This window comes from Paramisgurnus dabryanus, chromosome 1 (genome assembly GCF_030506205.2).
Source record: "Paramisgurnus dabryanus chromosome 1, PD_genome_1.1, whole genome shotgun sequence".
In the NCBI taxonomy this organism is placed as follows: domain Eukaryota; kingdom Metazoa; phylum Chordata; class Actinopteri; order Cypriniformes; family Cobitidae; genus Paramisgurnus; species Paramisgurnus dabryanus.
Genome location: NC_133337.1, coordinates 64930619 through 64954901, shown reverse-complemented (window position 1 = coordinate 64954901; position 24283 = coordinate 64930619). Strand labels below are relative to the sequence as shown.

Genomic DNA, 24283 nt, shown 5'->3' with positions numbered 1-24283 from the left:
CTCTGTTATGAATCCAATCCAATACACTCTCAGAAAAAAACATAGGCCTACAAAAAGGTACAAAAGTGGTCACTGGGGGGGGGGGGGTAAAAGTAAAATTTTCTATCAAAAAGGTATATGTTGGTACCTCAAGGTACATACTGTATATCTTTATATTAATTTAGGATCTTTTTTAAAAGTACTGTCCCAATGACAACTTTTGTACCTTATCTTTCTGAGAGTGAATGAGCAGAGAGGTGACAAGAACGCTTTCCTATTTTCTGAAAATCTTTGAAACAGAAACGTGATGTCGTCGTCTTGAAGGGCAGTGTGAATCAAAACTTGTTTATTGTCTTGTCTTAGGCACATTTTGGTTTCGGGAGCCTGACTGAGATAAGAAAAGCACCAGCAAGACTGGATTTTAAACCAAACCTGCATTTCTGGACTGGTTATGATGAAGGAATTAATTAAGCCAGGGCATGGTTATTAAAGGAATAGTTCACCCAAAAATGGAAATACTGACATCATCACTATCATGTTGTTTCAAACTTGTTAATCTCTTTGTTCTGATGAACACGAAGGAAGATATTTTGAGATGTTTGTAACCAAACCGATCATGAGCTCCATTCACTCCCATAAAAAATACTATGGAAGTGAATGGAGCTCATGATCGGTTTGGTTACAAACATTTCTCAAAATATTTTCCATTGTGTTCATCATGATGTGTTCGGGCTCATGAACGGTTTTATTACGAACATTACTCCAAATATCTTCCTTCGTGATAACATTTTTTTTAAACAGGTTTGTAACAACATAAGAGTGAGTAAATGATAAGAGAATTTTTGGGGGAAACTATATCTTTAAGACATACATTTCTAAAGCACTTTGCACATGATTAATGTGAAGCCTACTTTTAAATTGTTACATTTTTTTCAGATTTTATGTATTTTTATTGTTATCAAATAAAAGTTTTCAAAATTAAAACATTGCAATTTCCTAAAGTTTATATTATTTAAAGTTCTGAATATGTTTTGATCTAATTGTAAATTTTATTTGATCGAGGTGATTTCTGCAGCATTGCATATTTTAACACATGGTACATGTGTTAGATGTAAGGTTCACATGTTTATCATTTTTTTGGCAAAATATTTATAAAAAATTTTATGGGCATTCAATTTTAATTTCTGAAATAGAACATTTGTAAGAATTCTACTATTCTAACACTTGTAACTTGTCTGCATTGTTGTCTTCCTTATTTCTGGCTTTGAATTGGTATGCATAAAAATCATGTTTTATTATGTAAACAGTATACTCATCAGTCTTGTGCAACTGCTGTGTGAACACAGCATAATGTAAACACAGAATAATCCTCTACAAATTTTTATTTGGATCAAAGTCTTTTATTCCCCTGTTAAGGAACCAAAAACTTGTTTGCAACCACCTGAAGCGTTACACCCTTTTTCCATTTTGTAAAACCGGAAAGGTTTGATGACCATACAATTATCTCTGAGACACATGTTTACTAAACAAGTCTCAAGACTAGTTGAAAAAAAAAATACAACAGCAAAACCCTTAAGAAAATGGCAAAGTCTGTATTATAAAGTACAAGGTAACAGCATAGTTTTTAATATTCACTTCCAATATGTATACAGGTAAAACCTGCCAGCCCGACTACAATATAACAGGGATGAATGACACGCCCTGTTGTATATGGATATTTGATCCAGCATTGCTCGAGACTTTCGCAACTACATTTAACTGACAATAAGAGAGCGAGTAAGATGAGATGCCATTAGAAGTCCATTGTGGTTGTTTGGTAATAACGTGCATATACGTTTCTCTCAAATCAAAATGCACATTTTAGTATAAACTACACTTGTCAACATTTGAAGTAACCCTTCCCATTCTTGTCTTAGGACAACTTTAATGAACATTTTTTGATCCACTTCAAAGTGTAAGTACTACTATTTGTATTATTATTTTTATCTATAATGAACAAATTCACATCTATCTGGAATCTCATGTAAGGTCATAGCAGAACACCATTATCTTTATCCATCATTGTTTTCAAGGTTGCTGTAAGCATAACAAATGCATTAGGAATTCAGGCTCCTATTAATTATTCATTAAAGGTGTCAAGAAATCAGATAACCTGTACAACAAGCAAAACAGGATGGTCAAGACGGATCCCTAGGTTATGTTTCACATCAACACCTAATGTGTCGGTTAGATCCAGTTAACTGTCTTAACACCTTCAAATGAAATCACACCAAACAACCTATCTTTTAACACACTGCTATTTAAAATAAGAGCAAAACAACCTTCAAACTCTCCCTGCAAACCAGATTACACAAGGTTAAACACATTTTTTAATTAACTGTTGATTGTATCCAATATTCCTTTACCTCTCAGGAATCATTAAAATGTAAAGGGGGTGTGTAAGCATTTAGGAAATTCTTTCTGTACGTACTCCAAGAAAACTAATTAACAAGTATGGCCATTTAGACAACATTCCCTTCTGTAATGTCAAAAATATTTGTAAATTATGAGTTTGTTCTTAGTTTATAAATCGGATCCAATCAGAAAAGGTAAATGTAATAGAATCGGAATATCACAGAGGTGCCAAACGCTCCCTTTAGAATGTTTAATTTTCTAAAGAGAGTCAACAGAGGAGTGTTTTACAATATGACTTGCCCTGAAACTTTACTATTGATACAGTATCACCAGTATAAGCAGTCAGATGATCAAAGGTAGTTAGAGACAGTGCACTCCAAATCTAGTTGTTTTTTGGTCTTAATTTTTTCCAGTTGGTTTAGTTAAAAAAGCCTATTTTTTACTTGGTCTACTTTACAGAAAATACAGCAAGTCCACTGCACTACAACGCCACCTGGAGGCACCCAAGCTACTATGCAGCCTCAGTGATTTTTTTCAAGTTATTAAAGGGGACATTTACAAGACTTTAGGATGTCAAATAAATCTTTGGTGTCCACAGAGTACATATGTGAAGTTCTAGCTCAAAATACCATATAGATAATTTATTATAGCATGATAAAATTACCACTGTAGGTAGGCCTGTCACGATAATGACTAATGACGCTGGTTTTTTTTTTTGAGAGCCAATATTACCATTGTGTTTACATGTGTATTTGTGTGGGAAAAAAAATAATATCATTAACACTTAAGACGATTGCAATTGCCTCTGTTATTTCTGCCTGCTCTGTGTCTCCGAAGAGTGGCACACGCACACCCTTTAACTGTTTGTACACAATGATGACGCGGCAACGTATGATATGAATCATCAGTGTAGCAACACAGACAGAGAAAGTTATTTTAAAAAGTTGACTTTATCAACTTTTTAACTCAGCTACCAGATCTGTTAACTATAGTGGAGTGGATAGAAGACGTTAGCAGATGGCCATACATATATTAGTATATTATATTAATGCAAAAAAAAAAAAAAAAAACCCGCAACAACCACTGATCTATATAAATGACTGGATTGCGCATAGAACGCTTGACGTAACTGCGTGACGTGAAGCCAGCGCAGAGTTCGAGCCGCCATCTTGGTATACCCAACCGGCAGAGAGCGTCATTGTCTTCCATTCAAAATCATGATCAAAATTTACCCCCTTTACAGCGTATCAGTTACACAAGGTTAATTTTTAGGATATGTGTACTTTAATTATTTGTTAATCCTGGTGTTATTTGCAATGTTTATGTTTTAATCGGGCAGGATAATGGATTTATAAAAAACCGTTAAGGTGAGTGTGTCTGTTGCATTTGTTAATGACACGGGTATAAATAAAGTTTTTTGACATTCAGCTACACTGTGACGGTCAGCGTTATTTCTCTAAATAAGTTTAGGTAACTTGTAAGTTTAGATAACATAATTTAAAACTAGCAAATTATTGCATGCACATACGGTACAAAGCATGATTATTTATATAGATTTCAGAATGAGCACGTTTATTGTCATTAATACTAAATATGCTGCGGTCTGTCTGCTGATCTGATACTGTAATAAAGATGAATGTATAGTAACTGATTAAAACGCAAAATGTACAACTTTCAGTAAATAACTATATGCATGCTTTGGACGTTTGTGTTGTAATAATGTACAGGGTAAGTTCACATATAAAAACGAAGACGAGTAAAGTGATGTTTTATCATTAAAATCTGATAACGTCCATTGATTTAATAGAACGTTTGGGTATACCAACATGGCGGCGCGGTGGCTTCACAAGTGTGACGTCATGCGCAATCCAGTCATTTATATAGATCAGTGGCAACAACCAGACATTTTGATGCTGGGAAACCGTTTTAATAAACTTTCTGAGTTGCTAACAAGTTAGATCCACTGGGGAACAACACCACTTCCGTTGCCGAAATGCGTGCGCAGGCTATTTGATCACGTATAGGCTGTAAAATGGTGTGTGTGAGAGAGAGAGAGAGAGACAGACAGACAATGAAAAAGCTAGTTAAGCTGAAATTTTGTGTTTATATACATAAATTCAGTTTGAAAGAATACATCTGAGTGGAATTGGATTTAAAGGACAAAAAGTCACAACCCGCTTCTCCGACGTGAAGTGAGGAAATTAACGTAAACGAGCCAGCATGTCTACTCTGTACAAAAACTGAGGCAGTGAAAATAGCTATATACAAATTAAAAGTCATTTGAAACATAACTATAAATCCAGTGTTCAGATCTATAGCACATATTCACAGATGCGATCAGAGTTAACAATTAACCCTGTGAAGCTGGGATTTACACTGAGCAATCACTATTAGCTGTTTAAAATTAAAATGCATATTTTATAATAGTTATCTTTGTTTTAAATATTTAGATTTTTTTTCTTATATTCCAATTTCATATTAATATTTCATATTTTTTATTTTAATATTCTTTAAAAAAATCAAAGTTGTGTTCTTAGAAAGGATGTTTTTGCATTATTATGCTATTTTATTGTCATATCTAATCAGTGACATAAAAATGGTCTTAAAAAATAATCCTATTGACTATCACCATTATGTCTGGGGCAAATAACCGACCTATGAAAAATAGTTAATGTAACAGGCATTTTTGTAGGTGTGAGCAAAGGTGTGGCGTTTTTAGTTGTGTGCTTTTAAATGCAAACGAGCTGATCTCTGCACTAAATGGCAGTGCCATGGTTGGATAGTGCAGATTAAGGGGCTGTATTATCCCCTTCTGACATCACTTGGGAGCTGAATTTCAATGACCCCTTTTCTAGGTTGATAGAAGCACTGGGTACCCAATTACAGCACTTAAACATGGAAACATGGTCAAATTTGTCCCCTTTAAAATAAATCCACAATGTCAGACTCGTCATCAGCAGTCAAGAAAACAGAACAGAAATTATGGATTTTTTAATTTAATTTATAAAAAAATGCATATACCCACTGAAGCTGAACAACATCTACCACTTATATTTCCTTGTGGAACATGTACTATCTGTGCAGACTCATTCAGTTGTTTGAACAGAATAAAATAATATTAACAGGCAAAGAGACAACTTTAACACAAAGATAACAAACACAGCCAACGACATATTGAATATAAAGGAAAACAACAATGGGGAGGAAAGTAAATAACAGAAACAAAATGTAAGTGCATCAATGATCCCAATCATGAAAAATATTATTTAGCTTTTTTCTCCTTTCATCTTCTGCAGTTCCCCCTTTTCGGAAAAACTAATCAGGTACAGCACATTTTCTCAACACGTTCATGCAAACTGATATATTTTAAAGTACAAATGGAAATATTTCTTATTTCATAGGTTATTGGTTAAAATATGAAAAAAAGAGGATGCGAGTAAACATCATTTTGATTTCACTGTAATAGCAAACAACTCAGACCCTCGATTAATAGTGTTTTTAACAAAACAAATGAAGAAACTACATTCATTTCCATGACCACGAGTCCACGTCTTTTAAAAAAAAAAAGAAAAACCTTTTAAAAAATAAAAATTATTACAAAAAAGAAATGCCAAATGACCTTACTTCAGCACTGCCTGTTTTGGTTGAGTATTTGTGCCTCTGAAAACAAACACACACAAATAAGATCCTAAGGTACACATGTACGACAAAATACTGCATATCTACTAAAGACTGCATTAGGTAGATGGACATGGTAGCTAGCTGCCATGATACAGGAAAGAAAACTCCTTACATTTCCCTTTGCCTAAGAGAAACACTAATTTTCCATTGGTGAATATCAAGCTGAAATGATGAGCGGGTTCACATTTTTAGGAGCTATTCCATTTTAAATGTTTTTGGCAAGTCCACGTTTTGATCCGTCTTAACGTCCCGTCTTCTTCATGTTAATGCATATGTTCAAGACCTCTGACTGGGGAACAAGGGAAGTGTGACCACACATTTGATACACATGCGTGTGTGCATTACATACGTTTATATACGTCATTGGCCGGCTGTTTGTTCGGGTAACACAAAGGGGTTGTCTATTTGCCCATACACCATGCTCTTCTCTCCATTCACATTCAGCCCAGAGGTACTAGTGATGGAGACCTTCTCGTTTGGGTTACACCCAGGTAGGATCTAAAATACATTTCATTTCATAACTTCAAGTAGGCTATATTAATATATGTGTACATATATCTGTGAGTATTTACCTATTTATGTAAAAAGCCCACTGCCCGCCTTTCTTCAGACCTTCAACCGTCTTGTACTCGGTACAACAATATCTCGCTTCCTTATCTCCTTCACATTGTACTCATCTCTAATTCTAATTGTTATACCACTCCAACATCCACTGACGTTTCAGCTCACCTCACTATTTGGCACCTTTGGTTCATTGATAGGTGATGTAGGTTATAGCAGGTGGGTGGCGGGTGGGGAGAAACAAAAAAGTTGAGGTCAAAGGTCATGACACTGCTGCACTAATCAGTGGCGGTCTGCTTGTCTCTCTCTGCTGTGATAGCTCCTGTGTCTCCATCTTCAGTCTTGATCCTTTTGGTGTTGGGCTGCTCCGTTTGGTCTCCATTCTGCCGTTTGGTAGGCAGGGACGCTGAGGCGGAGGCGTGGGTTGCCAGCATGTGGAGAGGACTCGCTGATGTGCATATAACAAAGGATGAGATTGCATTAGCTCAATTGCATTTTTATATCCTAGACATGTTTAGAATCTGCATACAATTTACATTTCAGATGTATATTTCCTGTATTGAGAGTGAGGAGTTGTCGTCATGGTACAGAGCTCCTCCCCCTTTCCGCCATGTTGGCAGGATTCCGGCGGCAGAACATGATTGTTTACGTGTGTTTTTAGCTCGGCAGTAGATGAGGTTTTTCGCAATTCTACACTGTTTTACCATGCCTGGCAGTAACTGCTGCGTTAAAAACTGCTCCAGCACCTCACACAATACATATGGAAAACATTGGAACAGTGGAATACAGTTTTTAGGTTACCGAAATGGAGACACCATTATGCATAACAAAGACATCTCAAACAATGGCATATTTGCTTTAAAAATGTCATAATTGAACGAATGACACTTAATAACAGTTGTCATAAACATGCATAAAACCTCCTTTGTATTCATCATGACATGTGTCATGTCATAAATAATTATGAAGGTTTTATGTCAGTCTTATCCCTTCAAGTAAAGTGTTGGAAACGTTTGTGTATATTGAACCGTTCAATTTGAACGTCTCGTTACAACCTAGTGTTTAGAAACCGTTGCAGTTAATTACTTTGTCATTTTGGGCAAAAAGGGTCTGCTAAATGCAATGTAACTTAATTACAATACACTTAACGCAAGTGAAGAAACGTAAGTTACCTTTGCCAGGTCAATGCTGTTTGTGAGCTTGTTCCTGTAAGGTCTCTTTTCTTTCGCCTTATTTTTTGCATTGCTTTATTCATTTTCTTTATCGTATTTGTAGATCGTCTCCGAAATAATAAATTAAAAGAGGGCTGGAAGTCGCGTCTCTGTGAAGTTGCCCCTGGCAACTAGGGCTGTTAAAATGGCTGAACAAGTACATTCGAAATTCGTCCTTGAAAAATAATAAAATTTGAATTTTATTCGAATTGTAAAGACCTACTTTATCTTGGAGAAAATACTCCTAAAAGCCCACAAGAGGGCGCAGCACAAAGCCCCCCAAAAAAAACAAATCATGCACAGCATATTTTTTGTTAAAACGAATGTTATAAACACTACTAATGAAATCAAAATTAACCAGTATAGTTGTGCACCTGTAAATGTACAAAAAGAATGCCATACATAGACAATGCATATTAATATAGGGCATTTTATATAAGTAGATAAATTAACGTGTTTCTAATAAAGTATGAAAACGAATTAATCTTTATTTAAGCCAAAATAAGTGGGAAAGATCATTAGTCATTTAAATTTTGTCAAGCTTAAACGCTATTCACAAAAACTTATATTATATTTTGTGTGTTCCTTGGTTGAAAATATGTAGAAATATATGCGAGTAATAAAGTACAGAACAGAAATGTTTAACTTACGCGCAGAGTGAAGCCGTTAATAAAGCGTAAAACTCTCCGTAATTAATAGAGGACGTGCTGAAACAGTCGAGTTGGCAGATGATCATCATGTTTATATTTCACGCAGATAATGTTGATGAAAAACTTGCATATAATCAAATGTCCAGGTGAAAGTCAAGTTTCCAGTCAGTTAAAATAAAGCCACCGCGGCGTTACATTGCAACTCTCTCATATGCGTTGTGGACTCTGTAGATGCACATATGGTTTTAATGTTGCTAAACAAGCAGCTGTATTATGGCACTTTCGTGTTGATCAGTTATTTTAAACTTTAAAACTGCATTTAGAAGCAGACGACACTAATTCTGTCATCTCAGCTGGTTTCACTTTGCGGTTGAATTCCAGTTGATGCTCCAAAAACCAAAGCAGCATCACACAGCCCTTTTAATATGTATTCTGTCCGACTCGTAATCCCCACTGTCTTTTCTTGCTATTTTTCAAATGAATAACGCTGGCTTGCTCCGCATTGGCTGAGCCGCTAACGCTCTGTATAACAATCCGCGTCAGTTACGTCATCATCACGTTGCGTGAGCTTCCTGAAACAGGTAAAATTCGAATGCAAAGTTTTACGTTCGAATATGCATATTTTTTTTACATTCGACGAATAGTCGAAATTCGAATTAAAATTTGACAGCCCTACTGGCAACTGATAGCGTCACCTACCATCATGGCCGACCGGCGCAGACCCCGCCCAAATCGGCACGTGACTCCTCACTCTCAATAGAGATGGGCACCCAGAGGTGACATCAACAGTCGATCACGAAAACCATTATAGTCGATTTTATTTTATTTTTTGGCTGATATGTTTGGCAAATTTTCTGTTTGTACATAATAATCAAAATGTCTTTATCATTAGCAAATATTTTGAATGTAAATATGTCACAATTTAAGCCAAAGTATTAAAAAAATGATGACTTTCTGAAGAGTTTTGCAACCTCCTCCACGCCATGCATGCATCAGACACAGATATGACCTCTGCTGTCATAATTTCTTGCTCTTGTTCTGTTTTTGACCGCTATGAGGAACTGATTGAGCTGACAGTGACGTCTTGTGAGATGTGTGTTGGACAGATCTGTTGTTTCAACCGTTCTTTCAAACGAATCTGTTCAACGCAGTCAGTTTGCGAATCGGATGCGTTGTGCGCTAATCTCGACTGGGCATTGCAAAACTTTAAGAAAGTGTTACTGTACCCGTATACATACTGGGAACGATATTCTCAGAAGGCGAAGCACTGCTACTTAAGGGGAGTGATTTGTTTACAACACCCAAGAAGCCCCGTGGTGAGGAGCAGAGAGTTTGCGCAAGTGTTGCGCTAATCACGCCGCCCAAGTAGCAGTGCCTTGGCTTCTGAGAATATAGTTCCCAGTATGTTTACGGTAAAAAGATGGCTTTTTCTTTAATAAAGAATTATATACAAGAGAAAATAATACAGGTCTCTTAAAATTAACTAATTTATTTCATTCTTTTCTAAACATTTAAACTTATAAAATCTTCAGCACAACCCCATTCTTTTCAGTTAATAGAAATTTTACTGTAGAAAATCACTGCACTGGTACTACAGAGGTTTAAAATGTATAAAATAACAACCACAAGTGAAGTTTATAACATAAATAGACAATTCAGGTATCCGAAAAATGTCATCAATGTAATAAATAGTTAAATATATAATTTATTCTTTATAAATTCTGTTTCAGTTTACCTTTTTTTTGGTCAAAAATAGTTATGAATTTGCCCAAATTAAATAATACTGTGGCATAAAAAAAGTGTAGTGTGGTTTATTTATTAAAATTCCTTTGCATATTCATTTATAATTATCCATTTAAAATACTTACATTTTTATGTATATTACATTTTTTCAACTGTTTAATTTAGTAGTAATATGCCATTACAGAACACTAGATTTTAATAGTTTACTTTAATAAATATTAGTGTTTTTTCATTCTGATGTTTAACAGACAGACTTTTATTTTGACACTTTTCCGGATAGACTTTTATCAAAATAAACTCATCAAATAAACTCTTTGAGCAGCTCTGAAGATTAGGTTTAGATGTTCACCTGCTCATATTATAAATCCACACGTGTAGTATGTTAAAGGGATAGTTCGGCCAAAAACTATTTTAAACCCATGATTTACTCACCTCCAAGCTGTCCGAGTTGCATATGTCCATCGTTGTTCAGACAAACACATTTTCGGATATTTTATCAAATGTTTTAGAGCTTTCAGTTGATTAAATGTAATGTTACAGGGTCCAGCCATAGTCCACAACCTTCAAGTCCAAAAAAGTGCGTCCATCCTTCACAAATTAAATCCAAACGGCTCCAGGATGATAAACAAAGGTCTTCTGAGGGTAATCCGCGTGGTGTTGTTGTAGAAATATCCATATTTAAAACTTTATTAACGAAAATAAATACCTTCTGGTAGCGCCGCCATCTTAGTCGCGTCCGCATTCAGGATGAGAGCTTACGCAGCCTACGGAGGCTACTCTGCTGCTGATCTGTGCCCCCGCCCTCCGAATTTGTCATACGTCACTAAGAAAAGTGCGTACACTACGCTAAGTAAGGGATAATGTAGAGGCAGCCGGTAGTTATTGGGAAATAAGCCCCGACAGTGTGATCAGGACCCGACGCGAAGCGGAGGGTCTTGTATCACACTGAAGGGGCTTATTTCCCAATAACTACCGGCTGCCTCTACATTATCCCGCTTATTACACGGCGACTTGCCACATAAGAAAAAAAACTGGACATGAATATGAATTTGAAACATTTTATTGGCATATTTGTTTTAAATTAACATTTTTATCCTTCCGCGAAACTTTGCACAGATGCATAAAATGATCGTAATACCTTATTAAGATTCTCTGCTTCATACTTGTCTGTCTCCATTTTTTTCTCTTTTAGCCAGTCTTTGAGAAGTTTTAATGCCCATTCTGTATTTTTTTGTGTGTTGGCTTCGTAGCTGTCATGCTCTATTTTGTCAAGTTCAGTCTCAGTAAGCTCTCTGTGTCTTGTCGTGGTTGTCGAGTGTTTGTCACAAGATGGCGCCAAACAGACAGTAATCTTTATTGATCTTTATTTGCGCGGAGCGATTTAAATCGTGCAAGTAGTCCGGCTATGCGTTATTATTTTGGAGCGGTTATTATTTGAAAAGAACGAACCTGCAAATGTCTCAACTGACCAATCAGAATCAAGCATTCCAGAGAGCCGTGTAATAATATAGTCTAAGATGGGGGCGCTACCAGAAGGTATTCATTTTCGTTAATAAAGTTTTAAATATGGATATTTCTACAACAACACCGCGCGGATTACCCACAGAAGACCTTTGTTTATCATCTTGGAGCTGTTTGAATTTAATTTGTGAAGGATAGACGCACTTTTTTTGGACTTGAAGGTCGTGGACTATGGGTGGACCCCGTAACATTACATTTAATCAACTGAAAGATCTAAAATATCCGAAAATGTGTTTGTCTGAAAAACGATGGACATATGCAACTCGGACAGCTTGGGGGTGAGTAAATCATGGGTTTAATATCATTTTTGGCCGAACGTGGAGTTTTTCTGTGATAGTTGCGGGCAAAAATCCTTGATTTTGCGGCACGTTTTATTAAAAAATTTGATGGAATATGCGGGATATTTATGCAATTTTATGCGATAAACTTGCAAAAAAACAGCTTTTCAATAATGTTCACATCACTTCTTTATGTTACCATGGCAACAGGGGACATGGCTGCGCGTGTGTGAGATAAATGCAACATTTTTCAACTTTCTGCTAAGATGTATGTGATTTTTGCTACGAAAGGCGAGGATTATGAAATCATGCAAGCCCCGAATATTTTGTGCACGGACATCTGCAATTTATGCTGCGAAAGTGTGATGTATTTTGGCTGATTATGCGTTAAATCATGCGATCTCATAAACATGTTTTTCTGGAGGGACAGGTATTCAATAAGGAGACACACAGCACGAGCAGATGACACATTTTAAAAAGAAGCCTTAAATCAATATTACGACTTATGCCTGAATTTCGCTGCGGATACATGATGAGGTTTTAAATATATGAACTCAAGGCAGTGAGGAAACAAGATTCAAGAGCAAAACAAAGTGAAATAGTGCTGATCCACTGATTGACATAATTTCTCTCACACACGAGAAACACAAGAACACAAGAACAAAGAAGCGGCTCTTGTCTCGAGCGCCTGTCCGGTCTGTAGTGCAGTGCGCGTGTGATAGTGTGCGTCAGTAATAATGTTCTGTGTGGAAACAAAGTGCTCCATCTGTAATTAAATGTACTAAATGAATCCTTGAAGCCTAATAATTTACTTCGATGATTTTTTGTATTCTTATTATTCGAGTTACTAGAGGAATCGTTACAGCCCTACTAAAGTTCCAAAAAGTCGCTGTGTTCCTTTAAAGATCAAAGAACAAATTAAGTCCTAGCAACACACATTACAAATGAAAACGTTTGTTTTAGCGCTCTCTATTGGATTACAGCTGTAATTACGTTGTGGACTGAATTAGGTCATTGACTAAATATCTTAATGGAATATATTTACAATTTAATACTAATGATTTTGGCACAAAAGAAAAATAAATAATTTTCACACATGGAATGCATGATTGGCTTTTTCTACAAATAAACGTGTGCGGCTTCTGACTCCTTTTGTGGTCCAAGGTCATATTTGGAAGAATATTCCTTAGTATTAACTGCTATATTGCCACCTCCTCTTGGAATAACCTACAGAATACCTGTTACGTTCCGTGTGTTTTTGTTTCACTCCCTGCTTTTCTGTTTCTGTCACTCTGTTACATCTTAGGTTCTGTTCATTGGAGCATCTTTCTGCCTTATCTACGACCAATCTGATGGCTTCTGCCGCTTTAAAAGGAGGCGGGATTTTGTTGTCGTAAGCACGAGAACACCTGCAGCAAGCCAGCCTGCAAGTGGACATGTGTCCACTCGCACGAAAGCTTTTGTACTTAGCGTGTTCCAGTTTTTGTGTTTGCTTTGCCCTTTCGATTAATCTTTGATTATTTGCGTTAATGACTATTAGCGTGAATTTCTTCCGAGTTCGATCTTAGTCGCTGTATAACTTACCCATGAGTGTACCTGTTAAAAGGACGAGTAAACACCTGTGTCAATCCATAATTGTTTCCAACTACCAATCCGCTTTTGAGTACTTATACTGGAAGCTGAGCAATCTCGTACATAGACAGAAAGATTACCCATGTGAAGCTACGTAGTTTGTTGATCATTACAGATACTTTGGGAAAAGGCGTAGGTAAGCCTTTGTTATTTTCTAGTATCCTCTGTTAGAATTTAGTTAGGAGTGATTGCCGTTTATGTATTTTTGTTATTAATTAGGGAGTTTAGTTTGGGCGTCGCATACGCCGAAGATTTCGGTTTCTTTTCTACATTTCTTTTGGTAGTGAGTTTAGTTTGGGGGTATTAGTTATTTGGGGTTTTGTTTTGCTTATTGTTTTTTATTTGGCGTCACTCACCGTTTTCCCTTTTCCCGTTTAATTTACCCTGGAGCACGTGTGTGAGTGCTTATAATAAATAGGGCTGGGTATCGATTCAGATTCTCCAGATCGATTCGATTTCGATTCACAAGCTATCAAATCGATTCGATTTCGATTCTCGGTTCAATCTTCAATTCCGGTTCTCAGGGCGGTTTTTATTTGATTAACGTTAATCTTTCATTCAATGTTTGCAGAAATAAATATGAAAGAAAGAAAAAATCGATTCTGCTCTTTGAGAATCGATTCTGAATCGACGTTTAAAAAAAAAAACGATTAATCGAAAAATCGATTTTTTTGCCCAGCCCTAATAAAAAAAAAACAATCTGCAAAGACAAACATCCATATCCTTACCTGTGTTTCCTGATCCTTGGAGAGCAGCAACCACATGAGTTCCATTTTGTGTGATTGCCTTGACAGGGAGCTGATGCTGGCCTAATGGTGCCTGTTGCACTATAGTAACCGTCTGTATTGGGGTGGACTGGGAAGTCTGAAGAATTCGACTTGTTCCACCTATAGAAGTGGCTGTGATAGCAGGCACAGGCTCCACTTTCACTAAAAAATATTATGGAGAAATGCTTTATTTATTTTGACATCTTATACGAGACACAGTAAATTCTAAACTTTATAAAGATTTATGCATCCTCACCTTTGACCTCTTGGTGTTCTCCGTTCTCATGTGGCTCTGCTTTAACGGTCATGGCCTGAGTGACCACAGCCTGGGCCTCGACAAAGTGTGTATTAGTTGTAGAAATGCCGGCTACGGTGGCAACAGAAACGGCGGGGATCTGATGCACCACGTGGACTGTCTGCATGACAGGCTGCTGGGATGTGTTAGTGGACACTGGTGTGGCTACAGTGTAGGTCACGGGTTTCATGGTTTGCGGTAGCTGCCGCTGGACAGCGATGAGAACTGGCTGGGTGTTGAGAGGTGAACCTGTGTGGACATCTAAGTTAGTTTGACTGACCAAGAGCGAGAGCATGTTTGAAAGCATTTTAAAAACAAAACAAAGCTGCGTTAAAGACACCAGTTGAGCAAACATATAATGTATAACCTTGAATGTACTGGAAGTCGCTTCGGACAAAAGCATCGGTCAAATACATTCATGTAAGATTACAAAATAATCTTAATTTCCTGTATTTTTTATTGAAACAGCAGGTTTAGGCAGAACATTTAGAAGGGTTTTGTCGTCTTTTTTTTATTATTGTCACTATGAACAATGTTGTACAAATTAAAAACTTGGCTGTGGATGTTAACAGCGGTGCAAATGTTTTTTATGTATCGCTGCCAATATTTGAAACTACACAAGCACACAGATAGCCTCAAAGAAAACATACATGGGCTAGGTGTCAAATCTTACATCATGGGATATTTTACCTGGTGCATTTTGTGCAAAGCAAGCCTCTTGTATGACTGCTAATTTGGGCTGGACAGTTGGGGCAGGAGCGGAGGCAGGGGTTGGCTCTGGGTCCATAGGAATAGGTGAGCCTTCTCGTGATAAGCTATCAGGTGTCTGTACACCACTGGAGTGAGCCGACAGCGCCCCCGTGTGGTTAGGTGATGCTGGAGCACTCCTGAGGCAAAGAAAAAACAATCATACAAATAAACTCAATACATAAAAAATACACTTTCCATTTATTAAAGCACCTTTGTATTTGAAAAAACCTATTGTAACCCAAAGTATCGCAGCACTTTAACTAACAAAACACTTAACTAAACTGTGTGTGTGTGTATGTTAATACCATCATGATGGACAGTCCAGCTGCATTTTAATAGACTTAATTTCAGAACTGTCCTTGTGTAAAATACATAATGAAAGAAAAATCTAGTTTTCAAACATTGCAATACATTTTATAATTCTTTTCATAGTATATGCATATGCATAGTTTCTCTTAATATGTGGGATAGAGATGTTAACACACACACGGTCTGTCTCATTCTTGAACGTATACCACTGTGGTTCTTGAATGCTTTATTCTGATTGGTTGTGAAACGTTTTTCAGTAAAAGTACATTACGCAAGTCCATATAACTAAGCCAAGTTGAAATGAAAGATTTAGTACCTATTAATAAGGGTGTCACGATTTCGATTTAAAATCGAAATCAATCGAAATTAAGACACAACCTCGAACTTCGAATTAAAAAATGGGATCGACGATGCTGCCACGCCCCCATGTCACGTCCAGTCGACTTGTCAAGCGGGGGAAATAAACCTCTCTGAGGTGCCTTTAAAAACATTGGTCCAGCGTAACGCGATTTATATTTTAAAAACGAGGGATGTATTGCTACAACTCCTTGTTTGCCTCAGCTTGCATGGAACACATAAAACTGAACAAATATGTAAGGATTACTACTTGAGTTTATATTTAAACTTTGGACAGATGCGAGAGCGCGTGCACGTGAGACAGAGAAAAGCGCAGCTGCTTATGACGCACCGTTTTATTTCAGATGCTAAGAGGAGTCCAAGACACGCGCATTAAGTCCATCTGCGTGCAAGAAGGAATCCTCTCTCTACAAGCTCTCTCGCGTAAGTAAAGCCCACAAACCCCCATGCGAGGAAAAGCACGCAATGCGCATGTTAATGTGAAAATAGAATAATAATAATAATAATAATAATAATAATAATAATAATAATAATAAAGGCATATCATTTTTTTGTCTTTCAAAAAAAAAAAAAAAACGAGAATCGAATCGAACCGTGGCCTTAGAATCGAAAATGTAATCGAATCGAGGATTTTGAGAACCGTGACACCCCTACCTATTAACAAATACAATACATGTGTAGTAGCAAAAGAAATAAACTGAAAACAATTAATAAAATAATTAAAGAGACATATAAGTTAATTCAATAAACAAACACAGATTACCTGCTTGTTTAGTTTTGATTTTGCTTCCTTCTTGATAATATAAAACATAGCATGTAGTGACTGTATAAAAAATGTTGTCTTTAATATTGTAGCGCTTGTCTTGTTGCCAGTATTGTTATGAATATTAACATAATAAGCAAGCTGGATGTATTCCCCATTCTTAACATACTGCATGTGTTTACATTATAATTAGGTTTACAAAATATTTTTTCATAAACCTTGAATATTAATAGGTCTCCTCAAATAAATACTTTAACATATATATTTTAATTGAATGACTTAATAAGTATCCCCTATTAACTTATTTCTGAGAATTTTCGAGTATGCAAATTTTCTTTAAGGCATTTAAATGGTAACACTTTACAATACATGTTAGCTGATACATTAACTAATGTTAACAAATTTAACCTTATTGTAAATTGTTTCCAAATGACTTGAGGCTCGACTCAGACATGTGATGAAAGACTCTAACCTCGACTCGGACTTTAGACTTAAGATTAAGAATTGTGAAAATCTCTGGTTAATACGAAGACATAACTTATTTTCAAAATGAGGAAGACACTTGAAAAATGTGCTAAAGCTGAAACATTATCCCACAAATAAAAAAGCTAAACATTTTTTACCCTTATCTCAGATAGTGAAACAAATGAGACTTTACTAGTCCTGAAATATTTTGAACTTGTGCACAAACAGAGACGGTGCAAATATTTGACCAATTATGACCCTGGACCACAAAACCACTCTTGGGTCCCATGGGTATATTTGCAGCAATAGCCAACAATGCATGGTATGGGTCAAAATTATCGATTTTTATGCAAAATATCATTAGGATATTAAGTAATAGATGGTCCATGAAAATATTTTGTACATTTCCTACCCTAGAAATTTTAAAAATGTATTTGCCATAAGTAATGTGTGTTGCGAAGGACTTCATTTGGACCACTTTAAAATTTCAATATTTTTCCTTTTCCATCTCGGTCACATATTGTCCTATGCCAACACACCATGCATCAATGGGAAGCTTATTTATTCCATTTGAAGGAAAATACCCTTATGGTTTTGTGGTCCAGCATAAAAAACAATTTATTGATGGTTAGGCCTTTTGAATGCTTACTCTCAGTTGCGAGAAGAACCACTCAAATATAAAATAAAACTCATCTGATTAAAGAAACAGTCCACCAAAACATTTTCTCCGTTTAGTCACCTAATTGTCATCCCATCCCTACAGTTGAACACCAAGATTTTTATTAAAGGCGGGGTCCAGGATTTCTGAAAAACAGTCGGGCCGAGTACCAAAGCCCACTTGTAGCCAATCAGCAGAAACGATGTTTCGGGCGGGTCTATCAAAAGAAGGTCCAGATTCTATTGGGGTACTGCTGTGTTTGTTTAGGTGATTTTAAATGTCAAAGTTGGCTTTCAGAAATCTTGCACCCCGCCTTTAAAGTATTTGTCGATTTGTTAACGAATAAGTCCTAACTTAAAGCCCCAGAAACACACAGAACCGTCATACAACCGTCTTCTGAAGTGAAATGATGAGTGTGTACAAGAAAACGATTGATATTTTGAGCTTACTCAGCTGAATTAATACCAAAACAAACATATGAGGAGCTCAGATGCAAAAGCCTCTTAATACCACCTCTTTCAAAACTGAGATAATGATGTGACCGAATGCCCTCTGCACATATTATACGTTCATTCAAAACTTTCACTTCAAATGCACTTAATTCCAGTCTCTGGCCATTTAGAAATACTGCTTAGTTTGCAGAATCCATTAAGAGTCTGATAAAAAAGTTTGTTTACAAGAAAACGAAACACATTTACAAGGGTTTTGCATCTGATTTTTTTTTTTTTAAATGGTGACGTGTCAAACTTTAAATCCGAGTGTCTACAACTACTTATGATTTGAATATAAATTATTTGTGCTCTTATAAAGAAAGAAGGCCATATACATCTGAAAAGGCATGAGGATGAAAAAATTACAATATAAGAATTTTCATTTTTGGCTGAACCATTCCTCATCCATCTTTTTTGATGGTGTTTTTCCTTTTGTTATTTTGAATAAGCAACAGCATCATCATATACATGGGTCATCGTACAGTAGATCTGTCAATATTTTACAGCCAAGCTATTAACATAAACACATCTGATTAGACAGAAGACCATTATCCTATTTTTAGTTGCCCATAGCCCAGTGAAGGCATTTGAATAATTGCACATGAGCTTGCTAAAAATTACCTTGAAGACAGGGGGCCGAGTGGGGTCCTAAAACACGGCACACCACGTGGTCTACGCTTACGAAAAGCTTGTTCAATGAGCTTGCCCTCAGACGAGGGGTCTATCCTCCAAAAAGAGCCTTTACCTGGCTCCTCTTGTGATCTGGGCACTTTGATAAAATAGCGGTTTAGGGACAAATTATGGCGAATCGAGTTCTGGAAAGAAGGACAAAAAACATTAAGTTTATCGTACAACCAACGTGTACATCTGCTTGGGTAAAGACATTACGTTTACATTACGTCACTCCTAATGAGACAGCTCTTGATCAGGCCCACATGGAGTCTCTTTAGATATTAGCAGAAATCTAGTGGTTTTATCTTATCTACTTGTGGACCACTTATTATATTTGTAATGTTTTAAATGGTCGAACTCTGAGCCTGTCATGTTTATGGCAACTGTGCCTTTAAAGACAAGTCCCTACGCATGAGAAATGAGAAACTGTTTGCCATGTCAAATATAGCTTTAAAATGCATCATGTTTCTATAACAGCCTCTTTACAATATCTGTATTCCATTGCGAAAGAATTACAAAGCAATCAACACAGAAATATAGCATGCAAACTTCAGACAGATACGCTGTAAAAAATGAACTTGTCTAATATTGTGATTCTTCAGAAAAATACTCAAGAATCATCACAAGACCTGAAACAATTACACTTATATTACTGCAATTATTAGTTCATCTGAAATTTAGCAATACGACATGATTTACCCAGCTTTCTCAACATTGTTGTGACTGGGAGGCCCAATTTTTTTTTATGTAAATGACATGCACATAGCAAGCGCATTCAAAGTAAAAAAATCCCTGTTTATTAAGCTGTTTTTTATTTTTCCTGTGGTTCGGCAGTCATAGCATTGCGTTAGCAGCGCAAAGGTTGTGAGTTTGATTCCCAGAGTGGGCAAATAAATACATGGAAATGTAAAATGTAGCTTACCTTAAAAAAAAAAACAAGTAAAATTGTATTAATCATGATATAAACCAGTTTCATATTTTGGCTTATTTGACAATGCTTTTAACTACTCAAAAAAAAGTGTAGACTTTTCAGCGGCCCATTTGTAACTTCAGGTAGACTTCCGCATAGAACATTAACAACAGACATGCTCTAGAGTACATTATTTTTGATAACAAGCAAATAAATAACAACTAAATTACGCGAGTTCAAATCATAGCTAAAGCATATCAACTACTACACTGAGCTAACATTACTGTTTTTCTAAACCCTAACCCTAACCGACATTTATCCCGGGCTTGCTTATGTGTGGGACGGGTCTATCAAAAAAAGGTCCAGATTCTATTTGCGTGTTTGTTAAGGTGATTTCAAATGTCAACATTGGCTTTCAGAGATCATGCACCCAGTCTTTAAATCTTAATTCAGGCTAAAAAAACTACCATTTCAGACGTACAGTTCTTTTTAGGAACAGTTTCTGTTGTTTCCCTCGCTCGTCTTTACTCATGCCATATTTATTTTCCGCTAAGTATGTAGTGCAGCCCTACATTATGGTGTACTATTAATGTTTCCGATGTTAACTACCGATACTCGAATTATTGCCTGGCTCCCAAATCTTTCAGTGCACAGTGGTGATCCATGCTCGCCGTCTCCTCTTGTCTTAAGGAGACCAAAACATCTTAATTTTTGACAAGGTATTTGTTCCAGAGATCAGATTAGCCAGACCGTTAAACAAACACAGAGCAGAAGTTAACTTTGGGCTAGATGCATAACCAAAGAAATCGTCTATAGTACACACTAAGCTGCCTTTAGCTATGAAGCAGCAGGACTTTCCCAACAATCAGTGTGGAAAATGCTGAAAATACCATAAATCCCATCTGGGCCTGATCGTGAGCCACTGGGTTTACCACAAACAAATACCTAGAAAATCAGACTGCAGAAGACTAAATAAATAAATGCATAAACACAAACAAGATAGATGATTGACACTCACTTGCCAGCCCTTGTCTGCTGTCCTGTAATATGGATAATTCTTAGTAATGTGGGTATATATTCCATTCAGTGTTAGTTGTTTGTCTGGTGCCATTGTGATAGCTTGGACAATAAGCTGCGCATATGAGTAAGGAGGCTTGGAGTCATCCTGTTAAAGACAAAAGACCATTATAAGAGGTTACTGCATATTTGCATATGCGCCCATCCTGTCATATCCGTACTCTTGTTGACAAACAACACATCATAATCAGAAGTAAACCCCCTTCTTTTTAACACTACAATTATAGTAAAATGTCTCATACTTTCGGACTGTCACCCTCTGAAGCGTCCTTGTCATTTTCAGACTGAGAGTTCTCATTGATGAGATCAGCTGTGAGACCGCGACCCATCTTGTAACTTGACAGACCCGCACCCCGAGGACTAGACGGACATGAGTTGGCAGCACTGAAAGAAGAATGACACAAGATATTTTCGAAATGTCCAATAGTTTTGAAAGCAATAGCCAACTGGTTCAAACGCAGAATCATCATCTTACCTGATTGTACCTGTTGGAGATGGAAGTGGACTCATCAGATGAGCGATGTTGTCTGGAATGTTGATGGTCAGCGGTGAGATCTGGGGCTGGACCGCTTTCACAGGAGACTCAGGAGTGTTCCTGCGGTCCCTTTTGTCGTTGGACAGGGCAGTAAACGTAATTTTAATATTTGTGCTAGGGAACCGGAAAGTGCACCTAAAAAGACAGTAAATAAACAATTGAATTTTAACCACAAGTCAACAAGTTGCACATGACAAATTATTTACTGCAGCAAACTGGAGTTTGAAAACATCTGTACAGTAGTAGACTGCCAAGAAGAGAACATAAACCTGGTTTATATACGGAAACCAGCATGCCCCGATTACACGCCAGATATGTATTTTTAATCAGAGATATACTTGAGCCTCAGCCGATGCTTAAAAACAATGACCTCACTGTGTGCTTACCCTCAAAGGGTGTTTTTAATTTGCCATTTGGCCCCTAGTTGCATTACATACACAGAACATGCACGTCAAGTACTTGGCAGTGCACGGTTGTACTAATTTCGAACCGAGTGGGATTAACAACTCTATCTTTATGAATTAACCCTTGATGTAGTTAATTTGACACAAATCTACTCCTCTACACCAATGTGACAAAATCATTTTGCATAATGTAACACTTTACAATTAGGTTGCATTTGTAAACAATTAGGCAATGCATTCGCTAACAATAAACATACAATACTTCTACAGCATTAATTCATCTTAGTTCATATTAATTTCAGTATTTACTTATACATTTATAATCAAGCATTGTTAACATTAATTAATACACCATGAACTAACATGAATAACTCTATTGATATTAGCTAACATTAACAAAGGTTAATAAAAGCTGATAAACTATAATGTTAGTTAATGCATTTACTAATGTTTACTAAAACAATTTTATTCTAAAGTGTTACAGATATAACTCTGAAAAATGTATTATTGATTAAGGCCATATCAAAGACTAAATTAAATCAAACTTTGATGCTCCTTATCTCATAATTAGATTATGAGACTTCAGACTGGATTTCACAGACAGGTTCACAAATAATGCAAAGCCACACCTTCATCTCTACATATGTATGCAGGCATTACAGGTGTACGATTTAATTCAAATATTATTAATTAATTAAACGTTTTGTTACACACTAATTAATTACATTTAAACCTGTCAAATTTAAATTACTGTACCTATGGCAGCTTATCTTAAATTTATTTACCTACATACTCGTAAAAAACATTAAAACTTAAATTAAAATCAGGTGAAGGCATGGGCTTTTAAACACATCATACTGAGCAATGGATGTGTTGTGTAAACAGACTGAGATAAACGGTTAGCCGGCGTGCTAATCAAAGGTTGCAGTGTTAGCAAGCAACACGAGACGGTTGTCATAATCAACACGTGCTGCCTCACGAAACAAAACAAATACAGGGCACTATCGCCGCAAACATTTAGTTCTGCCCACCACAGTGGCGGTGGCGTTTCCTACCGACAAGGATGATCTTACATGCGGGGAAGCTGGAGAGGAGGAGCCCCTCGTCTTTGAAACACCCCGTCAACGAACACCCCGTTTTTGCCGAGGCATCGAAGGTAGAAATCTCCGCCGCCCGTTCCGTCTTCGCCGGCGGAGAAGATCTCGAGGTGCCTCCGTGAAATAAAACTCGAGTGGCCCATGCTCACGTCCACGGAGCCTTGTGACGAATTCCGACCGATGGTGACCGAGCGCTTCTTCATCAGATACTCGAATTCTCGGCCCTCGAGCCGGGCGACAACCGACCCTGACATCCCGCTCACCGCCATCTTTTTACAAGTATTTATCTTGGCGTACTATCAAAAAGAAGGACCAAACGATTTATTTGTCAGTCGGTATGACTGGTTGCAAAATTTTGTGGGGGAGATCGAATCAAATAATGAGAAATAAATACGAAGAAACGTGCCAGTCCAGGGACAGCGGCTCCAACCCACAGCCGCGACAGAGAGAACGAGAAAAGGATAAACTCTACCAAACAAACCGAGGGGGCGGGGCTAGAATGAGCGACAGGGCTGCCAGCCAATGGTGCGCCAACTCAACAAGATGAAAAAACGTAATCCACCAATCAACGGAGAGAAGAACAAGCGTGTAGCGTTGTGTAGGTTGGTTGCACTGTGGACTGGCTGACACGCATGTAATTGGTGTGTTGTAAGAGGCGGATTGGCGATGCTGGGAGTTTGGGGTAGTGATGCTGTTGACAGACACTATTGGAAATGCATGTTATATTTTGGAGTCCTGTCCTGTAAAACCACAACATAAATGCAATGGCAATCTAAAGAATAGTTGAATTTATGTAATGATGTTGCAGTCATATGCTGTCGCTGATGTTGCCCATTTGATATTCGTCGCCTTGGCAATGACTGTGTGATGTCATTCAATTAAAGGCACGTGCCCTTTTGCAGTGATGCTGCTGCTGCTTTGCACACAAGAAATAAACGGTTGTGGTTTCAGGAAAATGGTGGTGGATTAGCATGCTAGTAAAATATTATACGAGACACGGGCAAAAATCACACATTAACACATTGATAAAACAGATCAGCTGACGTATCTAAATAACACGTGTCCATGAATATTAATTTCTTC

General features: G+C 37.0%; 1 protein-coding gene across 3 annotated transcripts; it reads right to left on the bottom strand.

Moving 5' to 3' along the window:
* Nucleotides 1–5935: 5935 nt before the first annotated feature.
* foxk2a (forkhead box K2a) lies at nt 5936–24189 on the bottom strand. 3 transcript variants are annotated; one of them, XR_010527449.2, is made up of 10 exons: nt 23177–24189; nt 21640–21834; nt 21407–21548; nt 21106–21252; nt 19127–19320; nt 15403–15599; nt 14674–14961; nt 14379–14579; nt 6404–7063; nt 5936–6033 (listed from the first exon to the last, which is right to left on the bottom strand). XR_010527449.2 is itself a non-coding variant. In XM_065253568.2 (9 exons), exons 1-9 carry the CDS (start codon nt 23467–23469, stop codon nt 6894–6896), a joined length of 1827 nt encoding a protein of 608 aa, XP_065109640.1. In that variant the 5' UTR covers nt 23470–24189; the 3' UTR covers nt 5936–6893. The 3 variants fall into 3 exon arrangements, 1 of the variants encoding a protein (XP_065109640.1); XR_010527448.2 differs by having other exon boundaries at nt 5936–6552; nt 6627–7063; XM_065253568.2 differs by having other exon boundaries at nt 5936–7063.
* Between the last annotated feature and the right edge of the window lie 94 nt (nt 24190–24283).

What these genes read in the sequence shown, in the direction of transcription:
- foxk2a (XM_065253568.2), bottom strand. Translation starts at nt 23,469, where the DNA reads ATGGCGGTGAGCGGGATGTCAGGGTCGGTTGTCGCCCGGCTCGAGGGC. An exon ending in CCTCTCCAGCTTCCCCGCAT is followed by an intron (nt 21,835 to 23,176) that starts GTAAGATCATCC and finishes CTGTCTTTTTAG; the next exon opens with GTGCACTTTCCGGTTCCCTA. An exon ending in CAGCAGACAAGGGCTGGCAA is followed by an intron (nt 19,321 to 21,105) that starts GTGAGTGTCAAT and finishes CCTTCTTTCCAG; the next exon opens with AACTCGATTCGCCATAATTT.